The 15616-nt window shown below is 53.3% G+C and overlaps 1 protein-coding gene across 4 annotated transcripts in view; it reads left to right on the forward strand.

The window, feature by feature from the left end:
- GSE1 (Gse1 coiled-coil protein) overlaps positions 1–15616 on the forward strand; it is a 750299-nt gene that overhangs the window by 705030 nt on the left and 29653 nt on the right. For all 4 annotated transcript variants that reach the window (XM_033940699.1, XM_033940700.1, XM_033940701.1 and 1 more), the window contains exons 10-12: positions 12702–13285; positions 14362–14474; positions 15318–15588. In XM_033940699.1, the coding sequence (XP_033796590.1) occupies positions 12702–13285; positions 14362–14474; positions 15318–15588 (968 nt within the window). The remainder of the gene's footprint in view (positions 1–12701; positions 13286–14361; positions 14475–15317; positions 15589–15616) is intronic.

Consider the following 15616-nt stretch of genomic DNA (forward strand, 5'->3'; position numbering starts at 1 on the left):
TCCGCACACCCCGAGGGAATACTCGAGACCGAGGTCGCCCTCCAGGGAGTGTGCCCCGGACTCGGAACTCCCCACCTTCGTGGGGATTCCGGCCTTCCAGGATCTCCTCCGAGCTCTGATCTCATCGGAGCTGTCGGGAGCCCTGGAAGTGTTGCAGCGTGCTGCGGTTCCGGCGGCCTCGACCTCGGCCTGGGCGCCTTCGGTCTCGGAGGCCCCGGCCTCGGCTCCCTCGGGAGCCCCGGCCTCGGCGACCTCGGTCTCGGGTACTGTGGCCCCGTTCACCTCGGTCTCGGCCCCGCCCCGGACCTCGACCTCGGGGGAACCCCCTGAGCGGAGTGTAAGGCCCAAGGAAAAGTTGCGCAGAGTGCGCCGTCTTTCCTCCTCTTCCTCCGGGTCTTCCAGACACGCCTCGCCCTCGACACGACCTCGGACGGGGCGTCGATCGAGGAAGTCTAAGCGGCCCCGAGGCTCGCCTCGGCGCGACCGTTCCTCGTCGTTCGGGGGCGAGGCGCTGCAGGTGTCGGAGTTGCGCCTCGACAACCCGAGGCTCCTCCGCTCACCTCGTGGGAAGTCTTCCCGGGCCGCCTCGCCGAGGAAACGGGAGAGTGTCCCACGAACCCCGGGGTCCTCACCCAAGGGTTCTGCGAGGAGGACAACTTCCCCTTCCCCCTCGAGGGCCCTCGAGAGGGGATCCTGGGATTCGGGATCGGTTAGGGATCCTCATTATTCCCATGAAGCCTCCCCCCTCTCCTCGGTGGGGCGGTCGAGAACCCCGTCTCCCCAGGCTAGGCCGTCCTCATTTTCATCCTTCGTTCAGGACATGGCCCAAGCCCTGGGGATTGACCTGATGGTAGGCTCTCGGTATTCCAAAGAATTTTTGGAGGAACAGGACCTCCCCACTCTTCCTAGGGAGGTGCCTAGACTCCCTCTCAACAGTGTCCTTCTGCAAACCTGGCTGAAGAACTTGTCAAACCCTCTTACAGTCACGTCTGTGCCTTCAAAAATGGAATCGAAGTATAGGACGATTCCCCCTAAAGGGTTCGATAAGGCGCAGCTCTCACACCAGTCCCTTCTGGTGGAGTCTGCTCTAAAAAAATCACAGCCCTCACGGGTTTCTGCGGCGGTTCCACCAGGCAGGGAGGGGCGGACCCTGGACAAGTTTGGCCGTCGCCTCTATTCAAATTCCCTGATGGCCACCAGGGTTCTAAATTACGCCTTCACCTTTTCCTCCTTTTTGCGTGGTATGGTGAAGGACCTTCCTCAATATCGAAACTCGTTACCGGACTCCCAAAGAGCAGGATTCGACAAGTTTATGTCCAACCTGTCTCAATTGCGGTTGTACCTATTCCATGCAGTGTACGACGCCTTTGAGCTGGTTTCGAGGGTGTCGGCCCTCGCGGTGGCCATGCGCCGCTTGGCCTGGCTTCGCACCCTCGACATGGACCCAAACCTGCAGGAACGCCTGGCAGACTTGCCTTGTGTGGGGTCCGAGTTATTCGACGAGTCATTGGACGCGGCGACCAAGCGCTTGTCGGAACAGGAGCGCTCTCTAGCATCCCTGGTCCGCCCCAAACCTAGGCCCCCGCCGCAGAAACCCTTTCGGCCTCCGCCGCGCCGATACCCTCAGAAGTCGACCCCGGCTTTCTCGAGACCGCCTCCGAGACGTCCGTCTCAGCGAGGCAGAGGGGGACAACCCCAAGCCCCGGCGCAGGGCCCTTCTAAGCCAGCGCCTTCCTTTTGACGGGCTGAGCGGACGGGGCGGGTTCCCCTCCGCACTTTCACAAGAACCCCTTCCTATCGGGGGCCGTCTTCGGTCCTTCCGGGAGGCATGGACCGGGATTACCTCAGACGCTTGGGTGCTCCGGATCGTCTCCGAGGGCTACTCGCTCAACTTTGTGTCCTCGCCGCCGGACAGTCCCCCCAAGTTTAGTCCCCTGCAACCGTTCGCAGCTACCGACCCTTATAACCGAAGCCAAAGCCCTCTTGAAGCTTCGGGCGGTCGAGCCGGTCCCCAAGGACCAGTGGGGCACGGGGTTTTACTCCCGCTACTTCTTGGTCCCAAAAAAGACCGGGGACCTGCGCCCCATACTGGACCTCAGGAAGCTCAACAAATTCCTGGCCTGGGAGAAGTTTCGAATGCTGTCTCTCCCGGTTCTGTATCCCCTCTTGGAGGAAGGGGACTGGATGTGCTCCCTCGACCTGAAGGAAGCATACACCCATGTTCCGGTGCACCCCGCCTGTCGAAGATTCTTACGATTCCAGGTGGGGGACCTCCACCTCCAGTACAGGGTACTGCCCTTCGGCCTGGCCGCGTCCCCACGAGTATTCACGAAGTGCATGGTGGTGGTTGCAGCAGCCCTCAGGTCGCGTGGACTTCACGTGTTCCCTTACCTGGACGATTGGCTCATCAAAGCCCCGACCAGGGAGGGGGTTATCTCAGCGACCCGACAGTCTATTGCCTTCCTGCAAACTCTCGGGTTCGAGATAAACTTTCCAAAGTCTCAGTTGAGGCCGTCGCAGTCTCTTCAATTCATAGGTGCGGTGCTGGACACGGTGCGCCTACGCTCCTACCTGCCGACCCAGCGGTTGGAAGCCCTGGTACGGATGAGCCACCAGGTCTCTCAACTGTCGAAGGTGTCGGCCAAGCGCATGATGATGCTGCTGGGCCATATGGCCTCGACGGTACATGTCACACCGTTTGCGAGGCTACATCTGAGGATCCCTCAGTGGACCCTCGCGTCCCAGTGGCGTCAGGAGTGCGACCCGGTGTCTCGCCTCATTTCGGTAACTCCGCCCTTGCGGAAATCGCTGCGTTGGTGGACAGACTCTTCAAATCTGTCCATGGGGCTATTGTTTCGCACTCCGCCCTTTCGCAAGGTCCTGACCACGGACTCCTCGGAGTACGCGTGGGGAGCCCATCTCGACGGTCTTCGCACGCAGGGCCTGTGGTCGACAGAAGACCGTCAGTGTCACATCAACGTGCTAGAGCTGCGAGCCATCTTCCTAGCACTTCGAGCCTTCGTTCACATATTGCAGGACCAGGTGGTCCTCGTCCGCACGGACAATCAGGTGGCAATGTATTATGTGAACAAGCAGGGAGGAACGGGGTCATGGCCCCTCTGCTCCGAAGCTCTTCGCCTCTGGGAGTGGGCGGCCTCCCGGAACATCTTCCTCCGGGCGGTCTACATCCAAGGAGAACGGAATTGCCTGGCGGACAAACTGAGTCGACTTCTGCAACCGCACGAGTGGACTCTACACTCAGCAGTTCTACGCGAGGTTTTCGCTCGCTGGGGAACGCCACATGTGGATCTGTTTGCCTCTCCGGAGACACACAAACTACCACTATATTGTTCTCGGATGTACTCGCAGGACCGTCTGGAAGCGGATGCCTTCCTACTCGACTGGGAAGGGAGGTTCCTGTATGCATTCCCTCCGTTCCCTCTGATCATGCGAACGTTGGTACACCTAAAATCGTCCACGGCCACGATGATTCTCATAGCACCTCGATGGCCGCGTCAGCACTGGTTCTCCCTGCTGCTCCAGCTCAGTGCCAGAGAGCCTCTTCCCCTGCCTGTCTCTCCTTCTCTGCTGTCTCAGAGTCAAGGATCCATGTTACATCCCAATCTGCAGTCATTGCACCTGACAGCCTGGTTTCTTGTTCCCTGACTCCTCCGGACCTGTCTCAATCGGTGAAGGAGGTGTTGGAAGCCTCCCGCAAGATCTCGACGAGGCTTTGCTATGCGCAGAAATGGACCAGGTTTTCCACCTGGTGCTCGTCTTTTCACCTGGATCCGGTATCAGTTCCGGTATCCTCGGTCTTAGAATATTTATTTCATTTGTCGCGCTCCGGCTTGAAAACCACTTCGGTGCGGGTTCATCTCAGTGCGATTTCCGCTTTCCACCAACCTCTGGAGGGACGCCCTCTGTCACTCCATCCCTTGGTGACACGCTTCATGAAAGGGTTACTCAGGGTTTGCCCCCCTCTTAAGCCTCCGTCTGTCGTGTGGAATTTGAATGTAGTTCTGGCTCAACTGATGAAACCCCCTTTTGAGCCACTCAACAAGTCCCTCTTGAAATTTCTGACTTGGAAGGCGGTGTTTCTGATTGCCCTCACCTCTGCCAGGCGGATTGGGGAGTTGCAAGCCTTGGTTGCGGACCCTCCTTTCACTGTCTTTCATCACGACAAGGTGGTCCTCCGCACCCATCCTAAGTTTTTACCTAAAGTTGTTTCTGACTTCCACCTCAATCAGTCCATTGTCCTTCCTGTGTTCTTCCCGAAGCCCCACTCCCATCCGGGCGAGACGGCGCTTCACACGCTTGACTGTAAGAGGGCGTTGGCATTTTATCTTCAACGCACCAGGCCTCATCGGAAGGTTCCTCAATTGTTTTTGTCCTTCGATCCCAATCGATTAGGGCATCCAGTTTCCAAGCGCACTCTGTCTAACTGGTTGGCCGCTTGCATTTCCTTTTGCTACGCTCAGGCCGGCCTTCCTCCCCCGGGTCGAGTCACGGGGCACAAGGTCCGAGCGATGGCAGCTTCGATAGCTTTCCTCCGATCCACTCCGATGGAGGACATATGCAAGGCTGCCACTTGGTCTTCGGTTCATACATTCACCTCTCATTACTGCCTGGACACTTTATCCAGGAGTGACGGCCGGTTTGGCCAGTCAGTTTTGCAAAATCTGTTTTCCAAAATTGCCATCCTCCCACCTGCCCTTTTTTGGTTAGCTTGGAGGTCACCCACATGTGAGAATATCATGCCTGCTTGTCCTGGGATAAAGCACAGTTACTTACCGTAACAGGTGTTATCCAGGGACAGCAGGCATATATTCTCACAACCCGCCCGCCTCCCCGGGGATGGCTTCCTTGCTAGTTATGGAACTGAGGACCACGAGGTGGGATGCGCCCTCTAGTGGGCGAGAAGGCACGCACATGCGTGGTGCAGTGTGCAAACTTGAAACTTTAATCAAGTTTGCTTGAAAAGCTGTCCGCGCCGGGGCTCCGTAGATGACGTCACCCACATGTGAGAATATATGCCTGCTGTCCCTGGATAACACCTGTTACGGTAAGTAACTGTGCTTTTTCGCTTATTAGTTCAATCTTTGTTTTTGTCGCTGATAGATTATTTTAATATTATTTATTTAGATTGCCCTAAATCCAGGGATCTCAAAGTCCCTCCTTGAGGGCCACAATCCAGTCGGGTTTTCAGGATTTCTCCCAATGAATATGCATTGAAAGCAGTGCATGCATATAGATCTCATGCATATTCATTGGGGAAATCCTGAAAACCCGACTGGATTGCGGCCCTCGAGGAGGGACTTTGAGATCCCTGCCCTAAATCCGTATTACGGAAATTGCAAACTTTATAAAATACTGCAATTTGATTGATTTACGGATTTTTAAAACAGGAGATAGAATTGCACCATATCTGCTGAAGCTTCACTGGCTTCCTGTAGAAGCCAGAATTTCGGTTTAAATTCTTCTGTATGCAGTGTAAAATTTATCATGGAAAAGCACCTTCTTCTATGTCTCCTTTGCCATGTAACTCGGAAGCAAGATCACATAGCTTATGACAGAATTCTCCTTTTCGAGAATTTCTACTTCCACTTTTGCTTATCAAGCTGCCAGACTTTGGAAAAATTTACCTGACCAAATATAAAGTTAATGAAGATTTTTAGGAAGTCTTTGAAAACTTATTTGTTTAATGAATATGTATTAAAGGGGTAGTTCCATCTGTTTTAATTTGTGTTGCTTATAGATTGTAATTCTTGTTACGTTAACCGCAGTGAATGTCATTGAGGCATTTGCTAACAGAACGTGAGGTGGTCTGGTTTTAAGACTGCAGCTGTCAACAGACTAGATTTGTACCCCTCTATTGATACTTTGGATCAAGAACAGGTGTGCTGTAATAGTTTAAAAATCTTGCAAACATATATTTATACAAGGTATTGCTATAGCCCCAATTCTGCCTTTTAGTTATTTCTATTAACATCCTAAGGCCCTTTGCCAGGGATATGGTTATTATCCCAGGACAAGCAGGCAGCATATTCTTAACGTATGGGTGACGTCACCGACGGAGCCCCGGTACGGACACTTTTAACTAGAAAGTTCTAGTTGGCCGCACCGTGCATGCGCGGGTGACTTCCCGCTCGACGGAGGAGAGCGTGGTCCCCAGTTTCTTCGTTTCCGCGGAGCGAAGAAGACGCATGTGCTTTCAACGGACGTTGAAAAGCTAGTTTCTGCCTTCCCGCTCGCGTAATTTTTCGTTTTTCTTCTAATTTTTCCTTTCGGATTCCCTATTTTTACTTTCAAAAAAAACTCGTCCAGTTTTCTTTATTTTTTCAGGCCGGCCCCGGCGGGGCCTGTTGCCACCATACAGGCCTCCGGATTCGATTTTGCGGAGGCCGTGTTTCCCTTCATGTCCCCTCAACCGGGCTTTAAGAAGTGCCAGCGGTGTGCACGCCCGATCTCTCTCACCGACCCGCACAATTGGTGCCTGCAGTGCCTGGGTCCAGAGCATCGGGCTGACACTTGCACCCGCTGTGCTACGCTTAAAAAGCACACATTAAAAAACAGGCAGATCCAGCAAAATTTTTTATTCGGTACCGGATCTGCCATGGAATCTGCTGTGACGTCGACGGCACCACAAAAGTCGGCACCCACGACGTCAACACCACCAGACCCTTCTTCGGGGTCATTGGGCCCAGGTAAGCCAGCTAAGAAGCCTTCCACTTCCCTTGAGCGCCCTCCTGCCACGGTTGCGACACCGGCCCTCCCGGCACCGCACCGACCCCGCAAACGCTCCGCTCCGATATCGGTGAGTTCCTCATCATCGGCCTCCTCATCGCCGGAGCGTAGAGCGGCACCTATGGTACCGAAGAAGAAAAAAGCGGTACCGGTGCCCCCCCTGGATGACCGCATCGCGGCCATACTCCAAAACCAGTTACAGGAGCAGCTCCAGCAACAACTCCAACAACTGTTGCCGGCGTTGCTGGCACCACACCTTCCAGTACGGGACCTGTCCGAGCCTCGCACTGTCCCATCGGTGTCGACCCCCTCGGTACCGATTAATACCTCCATGCCGGTGCTCTTGGCTGAAACACCTACAGTGCATACCCGTACTGCTGCCGACCCTTCCCGGTCCCAGGAACGACATCGGTCTTCCTCTCCCGGTACCGCCTCGGTGCGCTCAGGCAAATCTCTCTCAAAGACCCGCCATGCCGAGCCTTCCACACCGATGTCCAAACGTTCACACCCTGACGTTAGAGACCCAGACTTGTGGGAAGACTCCCCGCACGGTACCGAAGAGGATGCTTCGTCAACCGACGAAGAACCCTCCATGACCGATACCGCCTCAAAACCAGAACAATCCTCTTTTTCTAAATTCCTTAGGGAGATGGCAGCAGCTCTTTCCATCCCCTTAGAGTCCGACTCTAAAAAGTCTCAGGCTTTCCTCGATGCCCTAGACTTTGAGCAACCTCCCAAGGAATTTCTAAAGTTGCCCGTCCACGACATCTTACGGGAAACTTTCTATAAAAACTGGGAGACTCCCCTCACTGTTCCCGGGGCCCCTCGCAAATTGGATAGCTTGTACCGGGTTATTCCAATCCCAGGGTTTGACAAACCTCAATTGCCCCACGAATCCCTCCTGGTGGAATCTACTTTGAAAAATTCTCAGGGTTCCAGTGTATATGCCTCCACCCCTCCTGGCAGAGAGGGAAAAACTATGGATAAATTTGGTAAGCGCCTTTTCCAAAATGCCATGCTAGCCAATAGAGCCAACAACTACACCTTCCACTTCTCCTTCTATATGAAGCATCTGGTGCAACAGCTCTCCTCCTTACAGAAATATCTTCCTGAACGTAAGGTCCCTCTCTTCCAGCAACAAATTTCCAGCCTCCTCCAACTCAGGAAATTCATGGTTCGCTCCATCTACGACTCGTTTGAGCTGACCTCCCGCGCATCTGCCATGGCGATGGCTATGCGCCGTTTGGCATGGCTGAGAGTCTCTGACCTCGACATTAACCACCAGGACCACCTGGCTAACGCACCTTGTCTGGGTGATGAACTATTCGGAGAATCCCTGGACTCGACCACCCAGAAGCTCTCAGCACACGAGACCAGGTGGGACACTCTGATCAAACCTAAAAAGAAGACTCCACCTGCTCGCCCCTACAGGCAACAGTCTTCTTACCAATGCAGGTTCTCGGCCAGACCTCTCAACCCGCCTCCACAACAGTCTCGCCGTCCTCGCCACCAGCATTAGCCTCAGGCTCGCCCACAGACTCAACCTGCCAAGCCTCTCCCTTGATCAAAACCGTCTCAACCCTTTTGACTCCTTTCTCCAGGGCATAGCCAGTCTCCCACCTTCATTGCCGCTTCCTCAGCCGATCGGAGGACGCCTTCAACTCTTCCTCAGCCGTTGGGAGATCATCATATCAGACCAATGGGTCCTCAACATCATTCGCCACGGCTACTCTCTCAACTTCCAGACTCTTCCACCAGACCATCCTCCCGTAGAGTCTGCTTCTCACTCCTCCCAAACCCCCCTCCTCCTGAGGGAGGTCCAATCCCTCCTTCTCCTCAATGCCATCGAAGAGGTACCTCCGGACCAAAGGGGTCAGGGATTCTACTCCCGCTACTTCCCGGTTCCCAAAAAAACAGGAGACCTTCGTCCCATCCTCGATCTCAGGGACCTCAACAAGTGTCTGGTCAAAGAGAAGTTCAGAATGCTCTCCCTGGCCACGCTTTACCCTCTTCTCTCTCACCACGACTGGCTATGCTCCCTAGACCTCAAGGAGGCCTACACTCACATCCCAATCCATCCGACTTCATGTCGCTATCTCCGGTTTCAGATACAGCACCATCACTATCAGTACAAGGTGCTCGCCTCATCTCCCAGAGTGTTCACCAAATGCCTTATTGTGGTGGCGGCCTTCCTCAGGTCTCACGACCTTCAGGTGTTCCCCTACTTGGACGATTGGCTAGTGAAAGCACCTACGTCTCCGCTTGTGCTACAAGTCACTCAACACACCATCTCGTTCCTCCATCTCCTGGGTTTCGAGATCAACTACCCCAAGTCGCATCTGCTTCCCACACAGCGACTTCAGTTCATTGGAGCAGTCCTCGACACCACTCGAATGAGGGCATTTCTCCCCTCCGACCGCCATCGAACTCTGCTCCACCTCTGCCGTCAGGTGCTCCTTCATCATTCCAGCTCAGCAGTTGATGATCCTCCTGGGCCACATGGCCTCGACGGTCCATGTACTTCCTCTGGCGCGACTCCACCTCAGGACACCTCAGTGGACTCTAGCCAACCAATGGTCACAGGCCACCGATCCTCTTTCTCATCCCATCTCTGTGACATCGTCTCTTCAGCAATCTCTTCAATGGTGGTTGAACTCCTCCAATCTTTCCAGGGGTCTACTCTTTCATCTACCCCCTCACTCCATGATCATAACCACAGATGCCTCCCCTTATGCGTGGGGAGCTCACCTAGGAGATCTTCGCACCCAGGGACTCTGGACCCCTCAGGAGCGTCAACATCACATCAATTTCCTGGAACTCAGAGCCATGTTCTATGCTCTCAAAGCCTTCCAGCACCTTCTCTGCCCTCAGGTCCTTCTCCAGTGCACAGAAAACCAGGTCGCCATGTACTACATAAACAAGCAAGGCGGCACCGGATCTCCCCTCCTCTGTCAGGAGGCCATCCGCATCTGGACCTGGGTCACGGACCACAGTCTCTTCCTCAAGGCTGTCTATATCCAGGGCGAACAGAACTCCCTGTCCGACAATCTCAGCCGCATCCTTCAACCTCACGAGTGGACTCTGGATCCTCCCACGCTCCGCTCCATCTTTGCTCGCTGGGGCACTCCGCAAGTGGACCTCTTTGCAGCTCCTCACAACCATCAGCTGCCCCAGTTCTGTTCCAGACTCTTCTCTCCTCATCGTCTGACCCCAGATGCATTCCTGCTCGACTGGACGGATCGGTTCCTCTATGCCTTTCCTCCACTACCTCTGATGTTGCGGACATTATCCAAACTCCGCAGGGACAGAGCCACCATGATTCTCATCGCTCCTCAGTGGCCTCGCCAACACTGGTTCTCCCTCCTGCCCCAGCTCAGTTCCAGGGAGCCCATTCCTCTTCCTGTATTTCCTACTCTACTTACGCAGCAGCATCAGTCTCTACTACATCCCAATCTGTCCTCGCTCCACCTGACAGCTTGGTTTCTCTCGGGCTGACCTCTCCAGAGAATCTGTCTCAGCCTGTCCGTCGTATTTTGGATGCCTCCAGGAAACCGGCCACCCTCCAATGTTACCATCAGAAGTGGACCCGGTTCTCCTTTTGGTGTCTACTTCATCATCACGATCCCACCTCATTGGCGGTGGAAACTGTACTGGACTATTTGCTTTCCCTCTCCGACGCTGGCCTCAAGTCTACCTCAATCAGAGTCCACCTCAGTGCCATCACTGCGTTTCATGAGCCTATCCTTGGAAAACCTCTCACGGCTCATCCCCTGGTTTCCCGGTTCATGAGGGGCCTCTTCAATGTCAAACCACCTCTGCAGCCTCCTCCAGTTGTCTGGGACCTGAATGTGGTTCTCTCAGCCCTCATGAAACCTCCATTTGAGCCTCTTGCCACAACTTCACTTAAACTTCTAACATGGAAGGTGCTTTTCCTCATTGCCGTCACCTCTGCCAGGAGGGTTAGTGAGCTGCATGCACTGGTTGCTGACCCACCTTTCACGGTTTTTCACCATGACAAGGTGGTTCTGCGTACCCATCCTAAATTTCTTCCCAAGGTGGTCTCGGACTTCCACCTCAACCAGTCCATTGTATTGCCTGTCTTTTTCCCTAAACCCCACTCTCATCCTGGGGAACAGACGTTACACACGCTGGACTGTAAGCGTGCCCTGGCATACTACCTTGACCGTACCAGAGCTCACCGCACGTCACCTCAGCTCTTTCTGTCCTTCGACCCTAACCGTTTGGGTCGTCCTGTCTCTAAACGAACGCTTTCCAACTGGCTTGCTGCCTGCATTGCGTTCTGTTATACTCGGGCCGGTCTCTCACTGGAAGGTGCTGTCACGGCCCACAGGGTCAGAGCTATGGCTGCTTCTGTTGCTTTCCTCCGTTCCACGCCCATCAAGGAAATCTGCAAGGCTGCCACTTGGTCCTCAGTTCACACGTTCACTACTCACTACTGTCTGGATACCTTCTCCAGACGGGATGGGCACTTCGGCCAATCTGTGTTACAAAATTTATTTTCCTAATGGCCAACCATCCCTCCTCCCCCTCTGTTAGCTTGGAGGTCACCCATACGTTAAGAATATGCTGCCTGCTTGTCCTGGGATAAAGCACAGTTACTTACCGTAACAGGTGTTATCCAGGGACAGCAGGCAGATATTCTTAGGACCCGCCCTCCTCCCCGGGTTGGCTTCTTAGCTGGCTTATCTTAACTGGGGACCATGCTCTCCTCCGTCGAGCGGGAAGGCACCCGCGCATGCGCGGTGCGGTCAACTAGAACTTTCTAGTTAAAAGTGTCCGTACCGGGGCTCTGTCGGTGACGTCACCCATGCGTTAAGAATATCTGCCTGCTGTCCCTGGATAACATCTGTTACGGTAAGTAACTGTGCTTTCTCTGTAGTGTGCTGAGTCTGAACACATACAAAGATTCCTTCCCGCTGCACTGCATTCCCCTGGAAAAGCCTATCTGTGAAGTGCAGTAGCTCTGATGGAATATGGGCATGAAGCTCATAGAAACATAGAAATAGACGGCAGATAAGGGCCCACGGCCCATCTAGTCTGCCCACCTTAATGTCCCTCCCCTACCTTTGCCCTTTGAATAGATCCCATGTGCCGATCCCATTTGGCCTTAAAATCAGGCACGCTGCTGGCCTCAATCACCTGTAGTGGAAGACTATTCCAGCGATCAACCACTCTTTCAGTGAAAAAGAATTTCCTGGTGTCACCTCGTAGTTTCCCGCCCCTGATTTTCAACGGATGCCCTCTTGTTGTCGTGGGACCCTTGAAAAAGAAGATATCTTCCTCCGCCTCGATGCGGCCTGTAAGATACTTGAACGTCTCGATCATGTCCCCCCTCTCTCTGCGCTCCTCGAGCGAGTATAGCTGTAATTTGTCAAGTTCCTAAGAGCTGAGGCCTAGGAGTGCAGATGCACTGAGAAGCATGTTTAGTAAGAAAGCAGCTGATTACTAGTTTTTTTTTAATTTCTGGATCTCAGTGTAACAACCACATCTGCTCCCCAGGTATCAATTGATGGGTCTGAAGAAAGGGGTATTGCATGGGTACTGAGTGAATTTCAGGTTAAAATGAGAAACTCTCTCCAAAGCGTAATGGAAATCCCGCAGTATGCCCTGAAGTTAGAGGAGTGGTCACTAGATGTCACTCTAGTGTCACTTCACATGGTACAGGAGAGACTCTGTGTGTCCAGCTGGTTGGAAAAATCTCTCCCAGCCCTGTTGATGTTTATTTTTTACAATTCTTTCTTTAATGGCATTTTGATTATAGAGGAGAGACCCCCGTGCTGGATTCCTGAGCCCAGCAAATCTTTCTGTGTAGGAGGCATTGCAGACAGTGAGTTGTCGAGTGCCAGGAGTAGCAGGTAGCCCACACCTGTACAGGTAGTCGGGGACAGATTCTTGCATGAATGACGGGCTTTAACTGGCTGTTCTCTCCACAGAACCACCCCAAGCCGCCATGACCCAAGTGGCCGAGACCAAATGCAGCATTTCGGAGGACCCCCTCCCCTCATCTCACCCAAACCTCAGCACCCACCAGCACCCACTGCACTCTGGAACCCTGTGTCCCTCATGGAGACTGCTGCGGACACTCGCCGGGCCCAGGAGACTAACCTACCTCTGCATGGCCACACAGGCCAGTACGAGCCCAGCAGGCAGGCCCTGCCCTTGGTGAAGGTGGAACGGGGCTATAGCTCAGAGAAGCAAGAGGAGACGGGCCGGAGGAGGGACGTAGCCAGCTGGGAGGCCCGACCGCTGGAGCAAAGTGGATATACACACGGACCCTTCTTGGCTGAACTGGAAAAATCTACACAGAGCATCCTGAGTCAGCAGCGGGCATCACTCGCCCAGGCAGGGCATTTTCCTGACATGGGCTTTGCATCGAAGCCCAACTCCACCTACAGACCTGTTCTGGCCAGGAGCCAGGACCCCATGTTTGTGTATGATGAATTCCTGCAGCAGCACCGCAGGCTAGTGAGCAAGCTGGACTTGGAAGAGAGGCGGCGGAGAGAGGCACGAGAGAAGGGTGAGCGGTCAAGTTTTATTTAAAATTTGATAAAACGCTTCAAAGCTAAATATACATTTAAGACATTTAAATGACAGATACACCTAGACCAGGGGTGTCAAAGTCCCTCCTCGAGGGCCGTAATCCAGTCGGGTTTTCAGGATTTCCCCAATGAATATGCATGAGATCTATTTGCATGCACTGCTTTCATTGTATGCTAAGAGATCTCATGCATATTCATTGGGGAAATCCTGAAAACCCGACTGGATTTCGGCCCTCGAGGAGGGACTTTTGACACACCTGACCTAGTCATACTTGAGGGTGAGGAAAAAAAGGTAGAACTACAATTTATCAAGCAAAGGGAAAAACATTAGGGTGTTTGCATGTGCTTTAATACACTTCTCCCTCCGTATTCGCGGGGGTTAGGGGCGGAACGGACCCGCGAATACGTAAAAACCGCATATAACTTAAAGACAACAGTTCGTCCCCCCAAGCTTTGTCCCTTACGGTCTGCTTCAAAGCGCAAGCTCCTCTGTCGCCCCGTGCTTTTCCAAAAGACGTCTGCAGCCGTCGGAGCGATAGCGAGGAGTGGTTCCCCAGTCTCCCTTCCGGTCGTTGTTGAGTGCAGGAGCTAGGAGGGAGAGAGGAGGGTCAGCTGTGGTTTGTTGTCCTTAGCAACAAGGTAAGACAGAAAGACATATTGTAAGTGAAACGTCATGGGGAAAAGTGCCCGCTCGGCAACGCTGCACGCTGAAGAAGGTGCTGGGATGACATCATTTGGGAGGGAGGAGCCAGCATGCTAAAAACCGTGAATACGGAGGGAGAGCTGTAGTTTACAGCTAAAATGAAAACCTTGTGAGCTGGGGATTTTGTCTGACTCTCTGGACCTTGCTGCGCTGTCTTATCTCCCTTGAATTCTGACTCTCCCTCTCTTCAGCCTTTCCGCCTGCCCATGTTCTTCTCACTTTCTCTTGACCTGCTTTTGTTTCTCTGGGATTCACTTTGCGCTGCCACATTTCTAGCGCTTCGTTGCTCTGTTTCTTTCCGCCTCGGCTGCCCTCTGGGATTCATGTGCTCTCTCTCTCTTATCTGGACAGGTTACTACTATGACCTGGATGACTCGTACGACGAGAGTGATGAGGAGGAGGTGCGGGCTCACCTTCGCCGAGTTGCTGAACAGCCGCCACTCAAGCTGGACACATCTTCGGAGGTAGGTACCACCTCTGAGCAAACAGTCTTCGGAAGTGCATGCCAGGCTCTCGAGATGCCATCTGTGGAGTACTCAGGCATCAGGCAATTTGTGTAGAAGGGTGTGCAAGTCAAAGGTTCTGGGTGGTTGGGTAGACGTGCATGATGAATAGAGAATGACACGGTAAGAAAATTCATCACCGTTCCTGTCCCCGCAGAAAACCCTGGGAAACCATCCCCCTGTCATTCTTTAAGGAGAGAGGGAAGAATCAGAGTACGAATGGGCCCAGCCACTGACCCTTAAGCCTTACATTGAAGAATGCTGGTGTAGAAGGACTGAGGCGGAGATAGACACTAAAGAATGACAGTCTCTGGTATCCAGAGCAGAGATTGTGATGTCATAATGCCTCATTCCACCAATGCCTATGAGCCAAACTCATCAGTGATGTTACAGTGGCTTGATTTTGCCAAGTATAGGATAATCAAGCCACTGTAACATCACTGATGAGTTTGGCTCATAGGCATTGGTGGAATGAGGCATTATGACATCACAATCTCTGCTCTGGATACCAGAGACTGTCATTCTTTAGTGTCTATCTCCGCCTCAGTCCTTCTACACCAGCATTCTGTGTAGAAGGACTGAGGTTGAGATAGACACTAAAGAATGACACGGGATTGTTTACTGCGGTTATCCACGAGGACGGGAACGATAATGAATTTTCTCACCGTATCATTCTCTAATGATGAACTCATTCTAATCCTCTAATGTGACACACTCGTGGATAGATTTAAATCCTGTCCTGGTCAGTTTCAACCACACTGTTAATGCCGAGGTTAATTGATGTTTCTCTTCTTTGGGCTGCAGAAGATCGAGTTCCTGCAGGTCTTTGGGCTGGCCACGCTGCAACAGAAGGAGCAGGTGCTGATACAGAAGCAGCGGAAGAGACGGAGGATGCTAAGAGAGAGAAGCCCCTCTCCTCCTGGTGTGCAACACAAGCGACAGACACCCTCCCCGCACTCCCCACTGTCCACACGCTATAGCCCCGACGAGATGAATGGTAGTCCCAACTTCGAGGAAAAGAGAAAGTTCTTGACCTTCTTTGATCTGGCTCATGTCAGCGTCGAGAAGCGGAAAGGTGAGGTTCACGAGATGGGGGCTGTGTC

This window comes from Geotrypetes seraphini, chromosome 4 (assembly GCF_902459505.1).
Source record: "Geotrypetes seraphini chromosome 4, aGeoSer1.1, whole genome shotgun sequence".
Taxonomy (NCBI): domain Eukaryota; kingdom Metazoa; phylum Chordata; class Amphibia; order Gymnophiona; family Dermophiidae; genus Geotrypetes; species Geotrypetes seraphini.